Source organism: Heloderma suspectum, chromosome 1 (genome assembly GCF_057233095.1).
Source record: "Heloderma suspectum isolate Gila_16-S chromosome 1, 16-S_ref, whole genome shotgun sequence".
In the NCBI taxonomy this organism is placed as follows: domain Eukaryota; kingdom Metazoa; phylum Chordata; class Lepidosauria; order Squamata; family Helodermatidae; genus Heloderma; species Heloderma suspectum.
Genome location: NC_139458.1, coordinates 37,439,156 through 37,463,516, shown reverse-complemented (window position 1 = coordinate 37,463,516; position 24,361 = coordinate 37,439,156). Strand labels below are relative to the sequence as shown.

Sequence of the window (24,361 nt, the reverse complement as noted above, 5' to 3'; positions counted from 1 at the left end):
ATCCTCAAGATAAATCCAATAAAAACAAACCTCCACTAAGAACAAGAAAAACCAACAGCAATCTGACAGTATTCTTACAAGGTTGACACAGCAGTAAGCAAATCCTTTACTCAGATATAAACTTTCACTTAGAGCAACCAAGAATTGTGCAACCGTAAAAACTGACTATGAACGCTTAGCATACAGCCCAAAGAAAACATCAAACCAACCCGTTCATCATTTGTTGCTCTGGCAGGTTCTTCTTTCCCTTCGTCCGGCAGCGGCAGCCGAGATAACGTCAGTCCGTTTAGAGCAGCTAACTTCAAAGGTCCTATCTTTTTGGCTTCAGCTCTGTTCTTTTTCATGACCTGCTGGAACAAGACAACATTACAACACACTGTGATAGAAACCTGGGTCAAATCAAATTGCTGGGGGGGAGGGGTGCTCAGCTAGAAAAGGGAAGCACCTCCAGTCGTTCTTTTGCAAGTGGCAGAGGAAAGGCACACTAACAGCTCCTCTGGCTACCACAACCCTACAGAGACTGTGGTAGCAAAGCAACATTCTTTCCACCCTGTCCGTCTTCATTCCTCCTTCAAGCTTTTGAAACTTCACAAGAATGATAAACAGACCATAGCAAGAAAGGACTGTTGTAGACACCACAGACAACAATCCAAGAACAGGGCAGGACAACTGCAATCTCGCACTCAAGTTGCTTAAATCCTATGGAATTTATTATGCCTTTATCCTGCCCTTCTTCCTCCAAGGAGCTCAGGGTATAGCAGACATGCGGCCCTTCCTGCCATTCATACTCACAACAATCCTGCAAGGCAGGCAAGGCTGAGTATGTGCCACTGGCTCAGCTTTGTGGGTAAGCAGGGATCTGAACCCAGCTTGCTCCTCTCCAAGGCCAGTACTCTAACCACTACACTGGCTCGCAGTGGGATCAAAGCAACCTAACTGCATACAGGATCACACCCAGAACTGATTACCAACTGAAAAACAGAGGGAGGAAGTATGTAGACTGCACTTGATACTAGTGGAGGCTGGTAGCTCCGATGTCACTGGAGCTGTGAATCTACTCTGCGGTTCAGACAGAACTCTAAAGGAGCTATCCAAGGTGCGAAACCCGGAGTGCATTCAATGCCTCACTGACATCGGAGCCACCAGCCTCCACTGTCTGATACCATTCCCATGCACACTGTGAGGGTTTTACCCTTCTGGTTCCCTCCTGGTTCACGGAGCTGAGTGGAACCAGTGCTGGGTCTTCACTGCCCATGGCTTGTGGTAGCAGTTTCCAAAGGGAAAGATACCCATCTTTTCCCAGGGAAAGCTGTTCTCGGCTTTCCCAGTTGTGCACTACAGCATCGAAGCATGAAAAGCTGCTGCCTGGATGTGGCCTCAGACAGCATAACTGATTAACCTAGCCATCAGAAACAAAGGGAAACTTGGAAAGCAACTTGTGAATATGAAGCCAATTGACGCATTATAAACCACTACGGGAAAGCACTTTGTACTGCTCCATTGGACTTCTGTTTACCAGATGTGCACACCTGTATGGTCCTGAAAATGCACTTAACATGAGGTCAGGTGGCAGCTGCTGCCAAATAATTTTTTAAATGCTAACTTGGCAAATATGCATTTCTGTATATCTTAGACTATGTACCTGTACCTGCACCTTAACACACATACATACACACGCGCGCGCACACACACACACACACACACACACAGCGCTCCCAACACCAACATTGTGCAAGAACAAAACCAAAATTCTGCTACAGGAAAAGCAGATTCCTGCTACAGGAAAAGCCATAAACTCTGCAATTTAAATTATTGTGCAGAATTTATTATCCTTCTGCTGATCATAGGGAGGGGCAAAGAGATCTCCAAAACACTGAAGTCCTGCCTCCTCTGACCAACTAGATGTTTTATTCAGGCAACTCCTCTGGCTTTTGAGGTTTCACCAGGCATTGCCTATAGACTTTCAGACACATTTTCACAACCTTAAGGACTAGAAACTTGATTTTAATGAAGGCTGAGTTTCTTGAGAGGTTAAATTCTGCAGCTGGTAACACCTTCTGTGGCTTTTGTACACTCCTGTGAAATCCCAGAACACATAAACGTGCATATCAAATACACTTCAACATATAACCCCCAGAAATTTGAACATTTTTATTGGCAGACCCACAATGTCCCCCAACTAAGAATATTTAGTGTTTCAAAATTCAGTACACAGAAGCAAAACTGGAAGATTATCCAGCTCCTTAGGACTGTGCCATCCGAACATGCAAGTTGGCAGTTAACCTCTGAAACAGAAATTCAGCACACACCAGCAACGAGTACAGCTCATCAGAAAACAGGTGCAATGAGAGAGCATGATCTTCTATTTTCTACAAGTTCACATATTCATGTTCATGTTACTGGGGGAGGGGGCAGCTTTGAAGAGTAATGTAAAAATAAACAAAGACATATCAGAGTTAGATAAAGCAGATGCCTAACCATACCAAAAATGCCTGTAGGAAAGGAACACATTAGGCAAGGCAAAGATTCCTGTGGGACAAGAAATAGGTTAGTCAAGGTAACACAGATGGTCTGAGCAAGGAGCTATACCATGTACTTTACAGATGTGTTAGGGTATAGTGGGGATGGAAGTGGAGGCTTAGTCTACAATAGACAGACAAGACACTGATTATATATTTAGGGAGAACACTATTCTGTATAGCAGGGATGGGCAGACTTCAAGCTTATAGGATCTACTTCATTTTTTACTAGAACTTTGAGATCCACCAACTGGAGCCCAGTACAGAAGACATACACTTAGAATTAAAGATTTCCGAGACCAGGAATTTGTTCTGAGTAGGATACCAAAACTGAATGGCACTCACAGGCCTTCCACAGAAAAATCCACTCTTGGTTGCCCCAAACGTTCTTCATTTCAGCAAAATTACTGGGCAGGGTGGTGGGAGAGAAAGAAGAACTATTTTATTGTTGCTATTGTTAAACAGTTGGAAGGCGGAAGTCCTTGCTGATCTACTGCAAATCACCCAGAGATTTACCAGTAGATTTCAATCTGTCCCTGTTTGTATAGCACCTAACTCTCTGCTGAGGCTAAAAGCCAATTAAGGTAATCCCTCAGACTGCTAGGCATGAAAGCAAAATACTGTCTGGGTTGCATCCTCTAGAAGATGGGTGGGGAATCTGTGGCCTTCCAGTTGTTGGTGGACTCCAAATCCCAGCAACCCCAGCCATTATGGCCAATGATCTGGAATGCTGGGAACTGCAGCCCAACAACATCTGGAGGGCCACAGGTTTCCCACCCCTGCTCTAGAAAGACAAAATCCCAAACACTTTAGCCCAAGTAAGTCACAATGGAGGATCCAGGTATGATGTCACGTCTTAATTAAAGGAATAACTCAATGAGTACTGGATTAGTTGCTCTGAGCAGAACAGGCAGCAGTATCAACCCCTGGAACTGTGTTCCTTGAATACTCTCTTATATCTGGGCAAAGCAGCCTTACAGAGCCTTGTCTACTTAGACACAAGGACACAACTCCCATGATCCCTCACCATTGGCTGTACCGGCTAGGGCTCATGGGAGTTGCAGGCCAAAACATCCGGAGGCCCACAATTGCCCACCCTGACATAATACAATTGTGACATGTGATGATCTACACAGGGACCTTACACCAGGGTGGAGAACATGTAGCGTTTCAGATGTTGCTTGGACATTGGCCATGCTGGCCAGGGATTATGGGAGTTGTAGTCTAACACCTCTAGAGGGCATCAGGTTGGGGAACATTGACTTAGAAAGACAGAAGAGAAAAACCCTGCGAGAACTCACCCCTAAAGGAGGTAGCCCTTCTACTATATTCTTCTTCCCCGAAAGTAATTCAGACACAGGTCTCTTCTTTACAGAATCCTTCCGCACCCTGTACCTCGCAGAAAGAGTTAAGTCAGACTCGGACACAGATGGGGTCAACAGCCCATCACCTCTCCTCTGCACTTGAGTATCAACCATGATATGGGTGGGGCTCACATCTTTTACCCTCTTCTCAGTCTCCGTGATATGCAACTTGGGTTCATGTATATGTAAAGGGCCAGGAGACGAAGCGACAGAACTGTATGGATAGTTCAGTAAGGACTCCGAAGTGTAACACCCCATGATAGAAGGAAGCTGGGGTTTTCCACTGGTGAATGGAGAGAGGGCTGGATTAGTCTTGTTTTCTTCTTCAAATTCTTCCTCTTCCTCACTGCTGTGAATCAGCATTGTGGCATCTGAAAGAGACTTCTTATGCCCATAGTTCACATTTTCATCTTGCTCCTCATTTTCCTCCTGTTTTGTTCTCTCCAGAAAAACAGTGGGCTGCGACCCCCCGGGGACCACCTTCGGAGGGACCACATCCGCAGCGGATGCCGACATGGTCCTCTCTTTAATCCTCATGGCCTCGAAGCTGTGGGCCAGGCCGGCTATTTCAATACTATTCCTCTTCTGCAGCTGAGCATGCCGGGCAGATGTTAAGGGCTCGCTCACTTCCTGGAGGGAATGTGCGACGGGCAGGCTGTCCTCCTGAAACGTCTGGACCGAGTGATGGACCCGCCGCGTGATGAGATCTGGATTGCTGCTGCTGATGTAGAGGTGCCGGGACAGGTCTGGGGTGCTGTTAGCCGGTCTGGGATAAGGATAAGGAGGAGGGGGGCGGTAGACTTGAGTTTTCATGATGTTTGGTGCAGGATAATCTTGGGCCTGCAGCTGTACATTTGTTAGCTCAGGCACACTCACCGCTCCAACTACCAGGCGCCGTTCAGCAGGATAGGGGTAGGGGGACTGGCTGTGGAAACTGTAGTTCAGGTTAAATGGGTAGTGGCCAGAGTGAGGGGAGGCGAAATTAGCATGTTCTCGGATTTCTGGCTGGCTGTAGACCATGGCATCAGACCTACTGTATGCATATGAATTGCCAATGTTGAGATTCCTCATGGAATGACTCTGCTTGTCAGAGTGGATCATTCCCCGGTTAAGCTGCTTCATCACTGTCTCGTAATCCGGGGTAGGCCGATAAGAAGGTGGTATAAGGGCACTGTGCCGGTGCGATGGGACGTAATCTGATCGGAGGACGTCACTGCCAGTAATGCTCGGGTTGGAGGACATGGGCGACGGCTGCATGTAGTGCTGTGGGTTATTCAAGGAGTTTGTGCTGTGAGCGCTGTAGATGCTCCCGTTGCGGATACGGCCGTTGTAGTCATGTGGGGCCCTATCCAAGCTGGTCTGAGAGTGGCAGTAATAGCCATTCTGGTTATTCCCATAGAGATTATCTGAAACACATGAGTTAAGCATCCATTTGGAGCCACCCAGAGAAATGGCAAAACAGGCACGTAATAGTTGTAATCAAAGAATCAACCTTCTGCTGCACTAATGTGTGTGTGTTTTATTACTAGCAGAACCACATCTCTCTGGGTCAGCAAATAAACCTCCAACAACTTTATTACAAACAACTAATTATCTGAAGTGCTGAATAGATGACCGCAGTAAAATGCTTCTACCTAGTGGAAGGTATGGACATATGGAAACTAAAGCCCTATGCAGGTGGTATTCAGGCTGATCATGTGAGGGACAAAAGTAGGGAGGGGACATGGGCTCCCATGGAAGTCCCCATTTCCAGGATCCCCTGGTCCGTTCAGTCCCCGACCTTCCCATGTTCAGGGGGAAAGTCTGAAGGGGACTTCCCTACTTGCATTTGCTTGAACCTGAGTGGACGCCTCCGTGCTCTCAGAAACTCAGGGCGTGTTTTTTCAAGCCTAACTACAGCATGGAGGTCACACCTGGGGAGAGAGGGCTTAACCCTCTGCTCCCTGCACACTGTACTCCCCTCTAAAAATTACTCCTATGTAGCAATTAGGCTTTGAAAAAGCCGCCCTGGAGGCAATGGGAGGCTTTTTCAAGTCGAACGCAGCGCAGGGAGGTGTTTTAGGCAGTACCGCAGGGGTGGGAAAGGTTAACCCTTTTCTGCTGTGAACTCCCCCTGGTGCCACAATTAGCTGCTCGAGGAGCCTTTTTTGGCTGAAGAGCAGGGCAAAAATGTTTTTTACATTTATGATGATGATAATGACAACAGCAGTGCAAAAACCCACCCACTGGAGTCAGTGGAATGCTTTTTTCAAGTCCAATTGCTCCACGGGCAGGAATGGGAGGTGTGTGTGGCTTTGGCCCTGCCAATGGCTGGAATGTGGCTCTCAGCAGGTTACCCATGAGAAAGCGTAGCTCTCAGGATGAAAAAGGTTTCCCATCCCTGTGCTACAGGTGGGTGGAGGTTCTCCAGTAGTATGTTCTTCCTTGTGTTCAACGTGTTACCTCTGTCTCCTTAGACAGAAGTCTCCCAGTTGCAACATACTTTGGGGAGGGACTACAGGTCAGTGGTGGAGCCTAATTTTACTCCCCAGTTCCTTCAGTTTAAGGATCTGGTGGCAAATGATGGCAAAGACTTTGACCCAAAAGACTTTGCAAAAAGCCTGCTGCCCACTCATTTTATTTCAGAGCAGTTCTGAGCACAAGAAGGGAACTTTGTTCCAAAACTAGGGTGCAATCCTATGCATGTTTAGACAGAACACCACCTGGAAAGCCACTGCCAGCCAAAACAGGCAATGGTGGGCCAGAGGGACAAGTAGTTTGATCCGGTATAAGACGGCATCCTATGTTCCTACATGAGAGGAACTCACACGGTCTCCATCCAGGCACTGACTATGCTGAGACCATTAATAACAGCAAAGCATAACGGACACTCAGATTCTTCTCTACCTCTTCCGACTAGAGAATGCATTTTCTCCCTCACAAAGCACCGGCAGGATAAAATACTTTAATTTACTGTATTTACCTTGCGAAGATGTATAGGGTTCTGCATAGTGTCCATTGTAGTGTAGCTGAGGTGGTGGCGGTGGCATCATATAAGGCTGCGGTTTGGGCTGCTGAAAAGGTATTATAGAAATAAGTGGAGATAAAAACCAGATAAGATAATAGAAAAAACCTAAACCTTTAACCCAGCTCATGTGCAGGGGTTTTGCAAAAAGTTTCCTGCTCACTCGTTTTATTTCAGAGCAGCTCTGAGCACAAGAAGGAAACTTTTCTCCAACTGGCTGATTGTTTCAATCCTATGTATGTTTAGACAGAAAAAAGTCCTACAATTCCCAGCATCCCCCAGCCAGCTTGGCTGGCTGGGACATACTAAGACTGGTTCACACAACACACTAACCCCCACTCAGTGGTTGAGTGAAGGTTGTTGTTGAACTGTGGGTTGTTGTTGAATTGTGCGTTATCGTGTTGCCTGAATGTAGCACATTTTCCACACGGTGGCTTGTTAACCATGCAGTGTGGCTTATTTTTCTCAAACAAGCCACCTTGAAAACCCATGATTTGATGCTGGGTTGTTCAGAATGGTTAACAAGCCACATTACATGGTTAACAAGCCACCCTGAGGAAAATGCGCTCTGTTCAACAACAACCCACACTCAACCACTGGGTGTGGGTTAGTGTGTCGTGTGAATCCAGCCTAAGAGATGTCAGACTTTATTTCTGTCTAAACTAGGGATGGCGGATAATTCCGCCACGGACCCCAATGAGGCTGGATTCCAAGAATCTGGTCCCTTTGGGGCCCGTGGCAGAACTCACCTCTGCCTGCCCCGGAACCCATCCGGGCTGGCTCCACTCCGCGCATCGATCCTGTGGAGCCGGCCGCCAGGTCCACATCGCTGGTGATACGGCCAGCCGCCATTGCCATGCAATCTGTCCGTCCCCCCCCAGAATCCGTCTGGGCCGGCTCTGCTCCGTGGGGATCCAGCGGAGCCAGCCGCCGGGTCTGCATCACTGGCGATACAGCCAGCCGCCATTGCCATGCCGTATCACTTCACTGGGCTAACTAACTCCGGATGCAAATGGTGTCCACTACGCCATTTGTGGCCGTAAAGCTGGTAGATTAGCCTAAATGCAGCCATTTACAGCTGCATTTAGGTAACTCTACCAGCTTTACAGCCGCAAATGGTGTAGCAGACACCATTTGGGTCCCTGTTTTTCTCGCGAATGCATAGCCTATCGTGAGAAAAACAGGGACACAAATGGCGTCCACTACGCCATTTGCAGCCATAAAGCTGGTAGATTTACCTAAATGCAGCCATAAATGGCTGCATTTAGGCTAATCTACCAGCTTTACGTCCGCAAATGGCGTAGTGGACGCCATCTGAGTCCAGAGTTAGTTAGCCCAGTGAAGCGATACAGCATGGCAATGGCGGCCGGCTGTATCGCCAGTGATGCAGACCCGGCGGCCGGCTCTGCTGGATCCCCACGGAGCAGAGCCGGCCCAGACGGATTCTGGGGGGGACGGACAGATCGCCTCCCCCCACTGCGGGCCACCACCCCCCCTGGACCGGGAAGGTAGGGGATCCATACACCTCTAGTCTAAACATACATAGGATTGCATCCTTAATTAAAGGTAACAGGATGCCTTCAGGTTTGTGGACAGGGAAGGCAGTCCATGTGCCTATCCCAACTCCTGCGCCTATACGAAAAATGCTGAATCTGGGTGTCTGTATTTTGACAGGCACAAACAATCAAATCTTGGTCATCCAAAATACATCTCTTGAGGGTAATAGGACACAGACTGCAACACCTGCCAACCACCTGATTAGCAATATCTACATTAAGCCAATAACCATTCAGCAGCTAACTCAGGCTATCATTAAGGAATTACTCGCTCAGTTGTGTGAAACCTACCTAGATTAGCTAACAGAATCAATGCAGAATAAAAGAAGTAGCTTCATACTTACTAACAAGAAGAGCCTAATAAGGGGCTGGCTGCTGAGCCACAGTTATGTATGTTTTTAGGAAGTGAGTGTGGATGACTTCCTCCCTGGAAAAGCAGCTGGAGGAGGAGCCTAAACTTAAGCCTTATAAAAGGGATTAGCCCTATGGAAAGAAGGGGGACTGACCACAATGAAGCAAATGGATGCTGTTGAGGGCTTTGTATCTTGCCAGTATCAAATGTCAGTTAAAAGCTGATTTTAAACCTATAAATCATCTGCCGCATTCAATACCCCACTAATCTAATGGGTAATACTTGGAGGAATTATAAGAAGTCTTTAAAATTTGCAGTTCGTACTAGCTTCTTATTAGCTACCTCATCTACAAAAAATGTATATGAAATAACAAGATATGGTAGCTACCATGAAAACTACATGGATCAGTACAACCAGAGATATGTCGGTATACCATCAGAAGATGGGACTACCAGGTCGGAAGATGGTCAAAATGCTACTGGGGAGGAACTGAGGATAAGTTCAACTAGCCCCAGATATGATGACGCAGCTAGCTCAAAGTTGAAAGGACAGCTAGCAGCCGATGGTGCTGGTGGTGAACGACAAATCCGAAGTTCTAAAGATCAACACACCATAGGAACCTGGAATGTAAGATCTATGAGCCAGGGCAAATTGGATGTGGTGATTGGGGAGATGTCAAGATTAAATATAGACATTTTGGGTGTCAGTGAACTGAAATGGACTGGAATGGGCCACTTCACATCAAATGACCACCAGATCTACTACTGTGGACAAGAGGACCACAGAAGAAATGGAGTAGCCTTCATAATTCGTAATAAAGTGGCTAGAGCAGTGCTTGGATACAATCCAAAAAATGACAGAATGATCTCAATTCGAATTCAGGGTAAGCCACTGAACATCACAGTGATCCAAATATATGCCCCAACCACAGATGCTGAAGAAGCAGAAGTAGATCAGTTCTATGAGGATCTGCAGCACCTACTGGATAGTACACCAAACAAAGATGTTATTTTCATTACAGGAGACTGGAATGCTAAGGTGGGTAGTCAAACGACACCTGGAATTACAGGCAAGCATGGTCTGGGAGAACAAAATGAAGCGGGACATAGGCTGACAGAATTTTGCCAAGACAACTCACTGTGCATAACAAACACTCTCTGCCAACAACCTAAGAGACGACTTTATGCATGGACTTCACCAGATGGTCGACACCAAAATCAGATTGACTACATCCTTTGTAGCCAAAGGTGGTGGACATCTATGCAGTTGGTAAAAACAAGACCTGGAGCAGATTGTAGTTCAGATCACGAACTTCTTATTGTACAATTCAGAATCAGACTAAAGAGAATAGGGAAGACCCACAGATCAGTTAGATATGAGCTCACTAATATTCCTCATGAATATGCAGTGGAGGTGAAGAATAGATTTAAGGGACTAGATTTAGTAGATAGGGTCCCGGAAGAACTATGGACAGAAGTTCACAACATTGTTCAGGAGGCGGCAACAAAAAACGTCCCAAAGAAAAAGAAAACCAAGAAGGCAAGATGGCTGTCTGCTGAGACACTGGAAGCAGCCCAAGAAAGAAGGAAAGCAAAAGGCAACAGTGATAGAAGGAGGTATGACCAATTAAATGCAAAATTCCAGAGGTTAGCCAGAAGAGATAAGGAATTATTTTTAAACAAGAAAAGCACGGAAGCGGAAGACGACAATAGAATAGGAAGGACAAGAGACCTCTTCCAGAAAATTAGAAACATCGGAGGTAAATTCCAGGCAAAAATGGGTATGATCAAAAACAAAGATGGCAAGGACCTAACAGAAGCAGAAGAGATCAAGAAAAGGTGGCAAGAATATACAGAAGATCTGTATAGGAAGGATAATAATATCGGGGATAGATTTGACGGTGTGGTCAGTGAGTTAGAGCCAGACATCCTGAACAGTGAGGTTGAATGGGCCTTAAGAAGCATTGCTAATAACAAGGCAGCAGGAGATGACAGTATCCCAGCTGAACTGTTTAAAATCTTGCAAGATGATGCTGTCAAGGTGATGCATGCCATATGCCAGCAAATTTGGAAAACACAAGAATGGCCACCAGATTGGAAAAAATCAACTTATATCCCCATACCAAAAAAGGAAAGCACCAAAGAATGTTCAAACTATCAAACAGTGGCACTTATTTCACATGCCAGTAAGGTAATGCTCAAGATCTTGCAAGGTAGATTCCAGCAATTCATGGAACGAGAATTGCCAGATGTACAAGCTGGGTTTCGAAAAGGCAGAGGAACTAGAGACCAAATGGCCAATATCTGCTGGATAATGGAGAAAGCCAGGGAGTTTCAGAAAAACATCTATTTCTGTTTTATGGACTACTCTAAAGCCTTTGACTGTGTGGATCATCACAAATTGTGGCAAGTTCTTGGGGTTATGGGGATGCCAAGTCATCTTGTCTGCCTCCTGAGGAATCTGTAATGACCAAGTAGCAACGGTAAGAACAGACCACGGAACAACGGACTGGTTTAAGATTGGGAAAGGAGTACGGCAGGGTTGTATACTCTCACCCTACCTATTCAACCTCTACGCAGAACACATCATGCAACGTGCTGGGCTTGATGAAGCCAAGGCTGGAGTTAAAATCGCTGGAAGAAACATTAACTATCTCAGATATGCAGATGATACCACTTTGATGGCTGAAAGCGAGGAGGAGCTGAGGAACCTTATGATGAAGGTGAAAGAAGAAAGTGCAAAAGCTGGGTTGCAGTTAAACCTCAAAAAAACCAAGATTATGGCAACCAGTTTCATTGATAACTGGCAAATAGAGGGAGAAAACGTGGAGGCAGTGACAGACTTTGTCTTTCTAGGCGCAAAGATTACTGCAGATGCTGACTGCAGCCAGGAAATCAGAAGACGTTTACTTGAGAGGAGAGCAATGACAAATCTTGATAAAATAGTGAAGAGCAGAGACATCACACTGACAACAAAGGTACGCATAGTTAAAGCAATGGTATTCCCCGTAGTAGCCTATGGCTGCGAGAGCTGGACCATAAGGAAGGCTGAGCGAAGGAAGATAGATGCTTTTGAACTGTGGTGCTAGAGGAAAATTCTGAGAGTGCCTTGGACTGCAAGAAGATCAAACCAGTCCATACTCCAGGAAATAAAGCCAGACTGCTCACTTGAGGGAATGATCTTAAAGGCAAAACTGAAGTACTTGGGCCACATCATGAGAAGACAGGAACCCTGGAGAAGATGCTGATGCTAGGGAAAGTGGAAGGCAAAAGGAAGAGGGACCGACCAAGGGCAAGGTGGATGGATGATATTCTGGAGGTGACGGACTTGACCTTGGGGGAGCTGGGGGTGTCGACAGCTGACAGGAAGCTCTGGCGTGGACTGGTCCATGAAGTCACGAACAGTCGGAAGCGACTGACCGAATAAACAAGAACAACAACATCATTGTCAGCTCAAGGTCTTGTCTGCTTAAGACCCTCAGTACCTTTGCTCCAGTGCTTCTCCCCTATGGTCAAATCCAATTCCATGATTTAAATCCAAATTCTACAAGCCATCTACTTTAGTCTGGTTTATAAGAAAGAACCCGAGTTCAAATCCCTGCTCCTTCATGAGGGTCAAGAAGCAACAGTAAGAACCAGACATGGAACAACCGATTGGTTCAAAATTGGGAAAGGAGTACGACAAGGCTGCATATTGTCACCCTGCTTATTTAACTTATATGCAGAGTACATCATGAGAAATGCCGGGTTGGATGAATCACAGGTCGGAATTAAGATTGCTGGGAGAATTATCAACAACCTCCGATATGCAGACGATACCACCCTAATGGCAGAAAGCGAAGAGGATCTAAAGAGCCTCTTGTTGAGGGTGAAAGAGGAGAGTGCAAAAGCTGGTTTGAAACTCAACATTAAAAAAACTAAGATCATGGCATCTGGCCCCATCACTTCCTGGCATATAGAAGGGGAAGAAATGGAAGCAGTGACAGATTTTACTTTCTTGGGTTCCAAGATCACCGCAGACGGTGACTGTAGCCATGAAATTAAAAGACGCTTGCTCCTTGGGAGGAAAGCTATGGCCAACCTAGACAGCATAGTAAGAAGCAGAGACATCACCTTGCCGACAAAGGTCCGTCTAATCAAAGCTATGGTTTTCCCAGTAGTAATGTATGGCTGTGAGAGCTGGACTATAAGGAAGGCTGAGCGCCGAAGAATTGATGCTTTCGAACTGTGGTGCTGGAGAAGACTCTTACGAGTGCCCTGGACTGCAAGGAGGTCAAATCAGTCCATCCTAAAGGAAATCAACCCTGAGTGCTCATTGGAAGGACAGATAATGAAGCTGAAGCTCCAATATTTTGGCCACCTAATGCGAAGAGAAAACTCCCTGGAAAAGACCCTGATGCTGGGAAAGACTGAAGGCAAAAGGAGAAGGGGACGGCAGAGGATGAGATGGCTAGATAGCATCACCGATGCAATGAATATGAACTTGAGCACGCTCCGGGAGAGAGCGCAGGACAGGAAGGCCTGGCGTGCTATGGTTCATGGGGTCACGAGGAGTCGGACACGACTGAACGACTGAACAACAACAACAACAAGGTCTTCTCTCTTACTGCACTCCTCCTTTTGTAAAATGGGACTATTAGAACAGTCCTACATTTGAAATACTGAGACTTAGGGTGCAATCCTATGCATGTTTAGAGAGATAAAAGGCCTACAACTCCCAGCAAGCCTCAGCTAGCCATGCCCTACCTGGGGCATGCTGAGTTGCAGGCCTTTTCTTCTCTCTAAACATGCATAGGATTATGCCCTAACCACTTTAAGAACATAAGAGGAGATGTGCTGGATCAGACCTAAGGCCTACCCAGTCCAGCGATCCGTTGCCACAATATACAACCAGTTTCCTATGGGAAGCCCATAAGCAGGACATGAGTACAATGGTGCCCTCCTGCTTGTGTTCCCCAGCAACTGGCATTTAAAGAATTGTCAAGTGCTTTAGCAGATGAAAAGTTGTATTAGAAATTTATATACAAGCTAAGTGGTGCAGCACCACACAAGTGGTGTGTAATATGCTTAATTAATATAGGGTAATTAACATAGGGTACTTAATTAACATAGGGTACTACTGAAAAATATAGTGTTTGTATGGTACAGAATTCACAGTGGAGGCTGGGTTTCCACAGTAATTTCTCTCAATTTACTGTGTTTATTTATTTGAAGGTGTTCACTGTTCAAAGAAAGGGTGGACTTCCTGTCTTAGAAAAAACTAGGAACAGTTAAGAGACCAATTGTTATCTCTTGATTCATGGAAGCAACTAAAATATATCTGTATCAAGTTGAAAGGAGATTTTCATACTGAGCTGTAGTCCAACTAGAAAACTGTACAAAGCTGAAAACCTATAGACAATCCAGTCTTCCTGGTTTCACTAGTGATTACTTTATATCAAAAACACTTTTCTGCTTTAAGAGGCAACCTTACTCCATTAATAAATAACTTTTTAAAAAAATCCAAGGAACACATCAGAGCTAGAGACCTTACCAGAGACATCCTGGAGGATGATCGCCTCCTAACTGGATTCACTGTCACTGCCTGAGCTTGTCTACAAAGCAAAGTTACATGATAAAAATACAGATTTTGCAATTATGTCATTGACATTGCAATTCTATGCATCTTTACCCAGAAGTAAGTTTGACTATATTCAATAGAACTTTTTCCCTAGTAAGTCTTTTGAGGACTGGAGCCTCAGGGACAGATTTTAGTGCTCCAAACTCTTAAAGTGGATATTATTCCAAGAGCCCACTCGCCACCCAAAGGCATAATCCTCCACCACTGGAGAGCACACACAAAACAAAGCAAATCAAAGAAAACACTGTGGCTTTTAACATTCCTTCTCCATCAGCGGTCCAGAAGAATACGGCATAAACACTCATTTTGTGTGCATTGCATCCACATCAGAAGTTCAGAGCAAGAACAATTTGGATTTCCAGAAGTGTACTGGACTACGGCAAAAGGGAGCTAGTAACGTTTTGTTTAGCCTTCAGCGGAATTCCTCAAGATTAACTGCTTGTACTGTAGCTAGTCTGCCTGGCTAGATTTCTGACTCTCACCACAACATGCATTTATTTGGTAACAACTGGTGAATCCCCAAGTCCTGTCTTGCCCCATTTTTTTTTTTAGTTGCCCAGACCAAATGCTGGAAGAGGGGATGCTGAGAGAATTTTAGCTCAGTTCACACTGCCATATGTAACTTTATCTTAGAGTGGGTAGAACATGCTGCTAAAACTGGACAGAGCTGTGCATATTTGGATAGGCATACCTGCTTCCAGCATTAAGCCCTGCTTGCACTGCAGTACAGAATTACATTGCGTTTTAGTGTAGGTGAGACTATAACCGGGAGGAGACCCATCCACATAACTGTTGAACTTCAACATGTTCCTCTGCTGCCGTTTGCAGTACTCCAAATGCTCCCTCTCACAAAGCGTTGCCTGGAATACCAATCTATTCAAAATGTAAGGTGCATGAAAAGTACCAATCCATGTGGGGGTCCATACAGCCTACCATGTCATTTAAAAGGTTCTTAACCAGTGCTCCAGTCCAGTGACCCAGAAGGCAACTGTGTCAGTGTGCAAACGGTGTATACAAAAGGGGAGGCACATGGTTTAAGGACCAGTTAAATTAGATGGTACTCTATGCACAACCTTGCACAAGATAGGGATTTTTGCACACCCTCAGATCCTATTTAAATTGGATAATATGAAACACATTATCACATCACTAAGAAAATTGTAGTGTTTACCTGATCTTACGGGTTGTAGTGTTTCTAGAAACTTTCTGCATGTCCAGCACGTTCCATTTGTAATATCACAAGCTGGTGCCAGCCTTAGATATACTCGTCCTGAAACCATGTCAAAAGTGATTTGCCTCACTGCATCCCTACTTTGCGCAGGTGTTTAATGCAGCCTTTTCCAACCTGGTGCCCTCCAGGTGTGACAGGCTGCAACTCCCGTAATTTCCAGCCAGGTGGCCATGCTGGTTTGGAATTATGGGTATTACAGACCAACATATCTGGAGGGCACCAGGTTGGGGAAGGCTGCTTTAAATGTCACACGGAGGGAGATGGGGCAAGGAAATGGTGCCCCCACTAGAATCTGATGCCTAAGGGGTTAGCTGCATTGCATCACATCACCTTACAGTAAGGCTAGCCTTGCCACAAGCAAACATGGGAGCCATACAAATACCTGACATGCAAAGAACACAGAAGGAAAGAAAGAGAATGTTTTCTGGCTCACCCTTTGGGCAGAGAAGGACGAGAGAGGATTGGAAAGCGTGGAAAGGAAAGAATGAGGAAAGATTTCTGAGAGCCTTCCTCAGGCGGAGAGTCTGGGGAGTCTCTAGAGACAAGGTACATGCAGACAAAATATAGGCAATGAAATAGCACATTTAAAAGAAAGGATGTTGGTTATCAACAGAGGAGACATTGTCAATACAGCTTCAAGTGGGCTTTCAAAGGGTGTTCTCTCCATTATGGTCATGACCACCCAGCCCTTCCAACACCACAGAATGAAAAAATAAACCTCCTGGTATAGGAGAAGGATTCTGTTAGTCTATAACAGGGATGGAACACATGTAGTTTCTGAGGTAGCTTTTATTCTTTGCCAGCAGACGTGAGTTAGGAGTCAAAGATTCCCTGCTGCTAGTTTACAAATATAAGTTCCTAGTCCTCATTGCTAGAGAGAAAAATGCTAGCTGTATATGTTAAACAAACCAAGAGACAGACAAAACTATGCAAACATTCACCATGGTCACCCCCCCCCCCAAAAACACATACACACACCAAATCCCATGAATTCTAAGTCCCATATAAGGCTGTTTTGTTTGGCTATGGGTTTGTTTTGAGGGGCTGTATCAATGTTCTCAATGTTTTTACATCTATTATACCAGAATATTAAAAAGCAATAAATGCATCATGTTTGCTATATGAAATTCAGGATCATTTTGCACAAACAATTCAATGTAAAATGATATGAAAATTAAAGTCATTAGTTTACATGTAATGAGAGGCGTGGCTTGTTTGTTTAAATTATGGAGAATATGAAGGGTAGAGATGGACCAATGTAGGTACATTAGCAACCACAATCACAAAAGAGAAACAGCACCTTAACAAGAATTGCTTCCTACAACACTGGGCCTCCCCACATCATGACACCATTTCAAATTTTTGGCCTTCCCCCCACCACCCCTATTCAGTCCATCTATTGTATATTTTAATTTCTCCCAAGTTTCGTGCAGTTTCCTTATCTGCACTGTTCACACAACACATGGAAATTCTGTAACAAAAGTCCTCATGGGAAGAGGCTCATGGCAATGTTTGTTGTGCAAATGGAACCATAGTAATACATACATTGACCTAAAGATCTGAATTCTAGAACATTTATATATGCCATTGTTAATGGCTTGGAAGTAAGAATGGGACTATTTTAATTGCATGCATCCATTTTTACTATATTTACTTTTTACCACTTCTATAGCTGCTAACGTGCAGTGTTTTGATTTCATTTGTTCAAGAGGGTGTCTCCCGTCACCCCCCGTTTTCTGCTTGATCGTTCTGCTTGATGGAGAGTCCATTGCTGAGATGGGTTTAGTCTCACACAAGCTCCCAGACGACAAAGCTGCACATATTACCAAAATGAATGATGCTAGTTTGGTTCTCTTACCAGAAGTATAGGTGAAAATAGTTACTTACTTGCCATGTCACTTGAATGGGTAACACGTGGAACTTGCACAATACCAGAAACAGCAACTTTTATGATCAAGGATTTCATTTTTGAGCACCCCACCACCTGTTGCTGCTGTAGTATTGTGAGAGTTCCCTCCACACACAGTACAAGGTTCATGCAAGTAGACCACTCATGTCAAAAGAGGAAGACAATGTCAAAAGAGGAAGACAATGGACAATTGGACAATGGACAATGGCATTGTACATTTACGCCTAAAACTGTGTCTCTAAAATCCCTGATTGCTATCTGATGCACAGAGAACACTAACGAGGCATGAAGGTGACAACAGACATTGCAGTGAGATGTAGACAAAACCAGGGGTCTAGAGCAGGAGTGAGCAGAAGGCAGATCTCCAGATGTTTTGCATTTCAAGCCCCTGCCAGCATGGCCGGTGGTCAAGAATGCTGGGAGGTGAAGTTCAAAACATCTGGAGATCTACTTTCTGCCCAGCCCTGGTCTAGAGCAGCTTTCCCCAACCTGGTGCCTGCCAGATGTTTTGGACTACAACTCCCAGCATTCTTGACCATTGGCCATGCTGGCTGGAGCTGATGGGAGCTGAAGTCCAACACTTTGGAGGGCGCCAGTTTGGGGAAGGTTTGGGCATACTATAGGCTTGTGCGCACTTTATTTCCTTACTGGAACCCTGAGGGCCATCAACCAGAACCAGCTGCAGAATTGAAGGTGGTTGGGTGAAGCCAGTTGCGAAACTGAAGCTGAGTAGATGACACCAAATGTAAGGGGGTGGAACCAACTATTCACTCCACCCTATTAACCATATACTGTTATGACTTGTATTTGACAGTGCAACCCAGTGCACATCTACTCAGAAGTAAGCCCCACCAAATTCAATGGGACTTACTCCCAGGTTAGTGTGTAGTGTAGGATTGCAGCTTGAGTTACTACAAATTAGGAATTCTAACAGCCTAATTTCAGGAGAAGGGGAAGCCTTTTGCTACTGCCATTGTCAAAAACATGACTAAAAAGCCATGCTGAGCTATTGCAACTGATCCAGCAATCTACCTTCTGTATATCCCTGATCTAGAACAATATGCTTCTAGGAGGCCGCAGAATGATTATTTCTGCACCAGCTTCGGCCTCTGAATTGTCATCAAGAGCAACCCCAGATAAGAATGTACTTTATTTGAAATGGACCACAGTTGGTTCCACTGCCTAAAACACAGAGCCTGAAGAATGAATCAGCATGAACTTTCTACTCCAGAACAGGCTACCTGTGATTGGGATGTGAACTACTGACAATGCGGTTCTGATGGTGTGAAAGTACAGACGATGCCAAGAGTGCCAATTCAGAATCAAATCCACTACAACAATGGTTTTCTTCTTTCATCAATTCAGACCAAAAGTATATATTTAGAAAGTTAAATATTTTGGAACCTCAGAGACTATTATCTTCATGGCCTTATTGGACAGTTTCAAAGGGCTGGATCCAAGGATGCCCTTCTGCTAGCAGAACACCTGTTCCACTCACAGAATAGGTATTTCCAGCTTAGTGGAAGAGCAGTGTATGAGAAAAGTGATCCCAAATCCGGAGACGTTTCTTCATTTCCACAAGCTCTTGTGTAAGACTTTGCACAAGCTCACTCTCAAGACTTTTTAATGACCTATTAGGGTGTATATACTACAGTCTGTATTTCCCTTATCCACTCTTCCTTATATTGTAATTCAAGGGCAGGCTACATGGTGACCTCCAGATGTTCTGGACTACAACTACCATAATCCCTGACCATTGGCTATATTGATTGGGGCTTATGGGAGTTGGATCTTATGGGAGTTTCAGCTATTGGGCAGTATAGAAGTGTAATAAATACATAAATAATAGTCTGAAACATCTGAAAGGCACCAGGTTGCCTTTCCCTGCAAAATTTAACCCCTGATACACTGTGGCATTTCACTGTGAGAATACATCCACTACCTCTTGTGAAATAGCTCCAGAAAGCGCTATACATTTTCTCCTACCACTCATGGTTCTTTGATCCAAGCCATTATTCTCAGATTCAGCACCAAAAAGAAGAATTCTACAGCCTCAGAAGGGGCTCCTCTTTGAACACTGACACATTTCCTAGATAAATAAATTCCAGCCTCAGAAATATGTACTCAGAAAGATAAAACATTAATTATTTGAGTAGTAAGTTATGGAATACTAGTAGTAAATTACAGAATACAAATTTAGAGTTAATATATAGAGAGACAAAAGGGTTGTTGTACTTACAGACTACATTTATTTAGCCTATAAAATTTGTGCCTGGCGACACACATCCTCCATACATATTTGGCTGTCTCCATGTCTTCCTGTAGAACAAAAGAGAGAGTTGTAAGACAAAGTAAGTGGGTGGATTGGTGTCAGCAGAGGTTTAATTCACTTTCCTACTGAAGTGGGTTTGCAGGACCAAATTATTGGCCTGGTTTGGCCTATCTTCTCACTGGGTTGATTCTGCACAGAGAGGAGAGGAATGGAATCCCATCCAGCTATCCCATCCACTGGGCATGACTGCCCTGCTTCTGGGTCCACCATTCAACCACGGGGGGCACAATCTTTCCATAGATCCTGCACATGTACATTCCAGTGCAACAAGCCCAAACAAGTCAATTTGCAAATTGCTTGTAGGATATTGATAGGGCATCTTGGGCCAACATACACTGGACGTACTCAGATATGCAAATGTTAAAGCTTCTCCTCACTGAACAGATTGCATACATGGGCCCAGTTGAGACAATCACAGCATATACAGGTTAAGGCGTATAAATTTCTCTCCCCGCTGACAAGTAGTGACATGACAAAAAGTTCTTATATGTGAAAACTATCAAAATAATTGATGAATTACATTTAGCTATTAACTGTTTAGCCTAGCCTTCCTCCATGGAGCTTGGGACAGCATGCATGGCTCCCCCCGCATTTTTCTTTACAACAACCTTGTGAGGTAGATGAGGCTAAGAGGGATTGACCCGAGGTGAACCTGTGAGCTTCATGGATGAATGGAGATTTGAACCTAGGTCTTCGTCCAACCTTTAGACCACACTGATTCTCCATAATACAGTATATACTATATTAGTATATAGTATAGTGTCAGCAGTCAAGTTGTTTGGCAAGTATGTTGCAAGTTGAATTCAAAGTAGAAGATGGTATCTCTTCAGTGCACAATACAGTACCAGTGTAGCAATATTGTTCCTTGGGATGGTTTTTCCTTTAGCGCACAGAGCCAGGAAGGGGGCAGCAATACAGCACTCAAGGGGCAGATGTACTCTTTTATTTATTTCATTTTATTTTATTCAAAATAATGTTAGGCTGTCTTTTAGGGCCAAACCTTCACAAGGTGGCTTCCATCAAATAAATATAGCATCACAGTATGTAATGAAACAAAACCACCATAAAACATCTTTAAAAAACAATATAAAAGCAGCATAGAAGACTGCAGAAGGGATCGATAATAATATGATACCAGCAAAACAGCAATAGCAATAAATAGCCACATCCAATTTCATGCTATAACCAGACCCACAGGCCTGCCTACAAACTCCTACCATGCCTCTATTCAAGTTTTATACTATCATAATACCAGAAATAAAAATAAACACACACACACCCCACTACACATACAGCAATGTGAACCCACTTAAAGAAATTGAGGGCGCAATCCTAGGGCCGTTCGACAGCGTCTAGACGGCCATAGGGTTGTTCATTTTCTGGAAACCAACCTCAGAGCCACTGCTCCAAGGTCAGTTCTCAGGAAACCAACTCCCCTCCCCCACTGGCTTGCAGGTGGCACGGTTCGTCCCCGGCTCTGCACTCTCAAGAAAAGAGGTCCAAAAAGGGGGTGTTCCTGGGGGTGGGGAGGGGACGCTGGAAGCACCACTACGGTGCTTCCTATGCACCGTCCAGCCTCTCCCCCTGAGGTGCCCTGGCTACATAGCCAGAATTGGCTGTCTTGCCAGAAATGCAGGGTGGCAAGAGCACAGAGGAGAAGATCTGCGCTCTGCCCGCCCCGCATTGGATAGTTGGTCGCCTTCAAGTTCGGAGGCAGCCGACTATCCTCACAGGATTGTGCCCTTAGTCTTCAAGTACAAAGGATCCTACAAGAAGTGGCCTAGAGCAGCCTCCCCCAACCTGGTGCCCTCCAGATGTGTTGGACTGCAACTCCCATCATTCCCAGACAGCACTGCCAATGGCCATGCTGGCTGGGACTGAAGGGCATTGCAGTCCAGCACCTCTGGAGGCTACCAGGTTAGTGAGGACTGGCCTAGACTTATCCAAAGAGACAATTAAGTGCCTCCCCTGCTCACCCAACATTATGATTATTGTACTTCCTGAAGAGAAGGTGGAGAATAAGTCCCAAGAACAAAAGGAAATTCTTCCTGACCCTACAAGGCCACAAACAGGAAATACAAAACGTGTTGACTTCTGCTTATCCAATTTGAAGATTTTTTTTAATGTACCAAATGTTCACCTTCAAGATATAAATACACACACACACACACACACAGAATAAATGTCTGATTTCTTCAACATACCCCAATTGCTTTAAAATGAATAGAAATAAAAGCTCACTCACTTACAGTTTGGAACTGGATGGTCTCTTCTTTATTTGCCAACTCTAACGCAAAAAAGGATTTGTTGTGGGACATGTTAGCAATGTCATGCCACCTATGCAAGGGAATGGGGAAAGAAGAGTGAGAGGCATTCAGACTCTCAGGGCCTCACAAATCAACACAGGCACGCAAGAGGGAATATGAATTTGCCAGCCTACATCCTACAGATTTGCAGAAATTCTTAGCTGCTTTGCATGCTTCACGGTTCTAAAGATTTGGTTGATTGCTTTTTGTACATGCTTCCACTTGTACACAAGAGTTGAACCAACCACATGATTAGACACCTGAGATTAAGGGACAAAGACTTTAAGCAATAATTATCAGATAAAGATAGTGAACGCACTGGCAGTACAGTTCTCAAGTCAACAGTATGACAACAGCCTCACATTTTGTTCTGTGCAGTTTCAACGTGAGAAAGAAATTCTTGCTTCAGCTCAAACGCCTTTAGCTTGTTGGGAGCAGATGCAAGAAAACATTTGTTTAAAAATGCCACTGAATTTGGGAAATAAACTCACCTAAAGATGACAGGAGGCCGCCCATTTTTGTGCTTCACAAAGATTCCGTCAAGACAAGCTCCAATGAATATGTCACTTCCTTGGCTGTCCTGAATAATAGCCAGAGATAATGAAAACACTTGAGATTTTTCTCCTATCAGGAGGACAACAACTCAACAGCTACAAAATAAAACCTTTCAATTAGGGTTGTGCACCGCTTCGGCCTGAAGCCTTAGCTCCAAGTCGAAAGGGGGTGCATCGAGACATTTCAGGCCACCTCCAAGGCAAGGTACAGGGGACATGAAGCAGGTCAGCGCAATCCAGAAGCCCAGCCCAGCCACAATGCCACCTCCCAGCCCCCGGCTCCTTACCTCGGTCCTCTGGACACACACTGGCAGCCATCTTGTACTTCTGGGAGGGGGAGCCATTTTTAAAATGGTTCCCACCCCAGAACAAGACAGCTGCCAGCATGCATCCGGAGGGCCCAGGAGATGGCAGCAGCAGCAGCTCCCCCCTGCCCCCCGCAGAACAACAAGACAGCTGGTGGCGTGCATCCAGAGGGCCCAGATAAGGGGCTGGGGGCTGGGCAGTGCGTTGGGGGCATCCCCAAAGCGGGATTCGGATGTCTGAATCCCACTTCGGCTCCAGAGGCTGAAGCAGGACAGTCCCACCCCCACCCCCGAATCAGCCCAAGGCGAATTGAGCTCACCTCGGAAGCCCCAACGTGGCCTGTGAGGCAGATCAGGGAATCCCTGCACAGCCCTACGTTCAATTATGTTGCAAAAATTACATATTGATGTGTTTTTGTTTATGACAGTGCTAGCCTTTCTGCTTTCACCCTGTTGTGAAAACATAAGAAGCAGGCCTAGAAATCCATGCTGCTGAAATGATGCTGTGGAGTGCAAATTGTGTCCCCTGTGGCGTCGTGTCCCGTTTAATCCAAAGAATCTGCAAGTTCACTCTTTTACCTTTTGGCCTTTGATATTTGTGGCAACCAATCTGAAGCATGTGAATGATGGTTGCTAATTTTTTAGAACTTGGAAGGAGTCTGGGTGGCACTTCTAATACAGCAGGGTTGCAGAACTCTCGGTAAACTACCCAGAGAGCTTTGGCTATGGGGCGGTATAGAAATGTAATAAGCAACAACAATAAGAGAACCTCTTTCAGCCTGAGCACTGAATTCCATTTTGAAGAAGCTCTCAGTGGCCACAAGCCAGTGTTGGGCAAGGTGGAAAGCAAAAGGGGCAGGGCCGAAAATGCCAGCATATTTTAGTTTAAAGCTCCTGCTGCCAGTAGCTAAGCCTTAAGAGAAGCATTTCAAAAAACTGTGCAAAGCTGGGGCGGGGGGGACTGTGCAAAGCCAGGAAACCACTAAATGATTTGTGGTTGAAGGAAAGGGGGTAAGGCCATTTGAGGAATTCCAGAGGGCCAGATTTTGTTCCCAGGCCTAAGTTTCTACATCCCAGCAGTACAGGAAGGTGCTAGTAGAGAATGCAGAGGAATGAATGGTTGTCATTTGGGTCTAGATTTGACTACATGCTGACATCAAAGAGAGAAAACAAACTGATCTCAGAGTGAAAGCAATGCTTCCTGCTCCAGTCACATGGATGATCCTAACCAAGCAGCGATCATGTATGAATCTGATGACCGTATTGACAGCAATGCTTCCTGGAAAAGTTAACAGTATGATTCCCTTTC

General features: G+C 45.1%; 1 protein-coding gene across 1 annotated transcript in view; it reads right to left on the bottom strand.

The window, feature by feature from the left end:
• Positions 1 to 24,361, bottom strand: part of PTPN21 (protein tyrosine phosphatase non-receptor type 21) — a 97,564-nt gene that overhangs the window by 18,788 nt on the left and 54,415 nt on the right. Inside the window, exons 8-14 of the mRNA XM_084841170.1 lie at positions 22,685 to 22,773; positions 22,137 to 22,224; positions 19,795 to 19,874; positions 14,329 to 14,389; positions 6,846 to 6,936; positions 3,821 to 5,289; positions 210 to 347 (exon numbers count right to left, since the gene is read on the bottom strand). Coding sequence (XP_084697296.1) covers positions 210 to 347; positions 3,821 to 5,289; positions 6,846 to 6,936; positions 14,329 to 14,389; positions 19,795 to 19,874; positions 22,137 to 22,224; positions 22,685 to 22,773 — 2,016 coding nt within the window. The remainder of the gene's footprint in view (positions 1 to 209; positions 348 to 3,820; positions 5,290 to 6,845; positions 6,937 to 14,328; positions 14,390 to 19,794; positions 19,875 to 22,136; positions 22,225 to 22,684; positions 22,774 to 24,361) is intronic.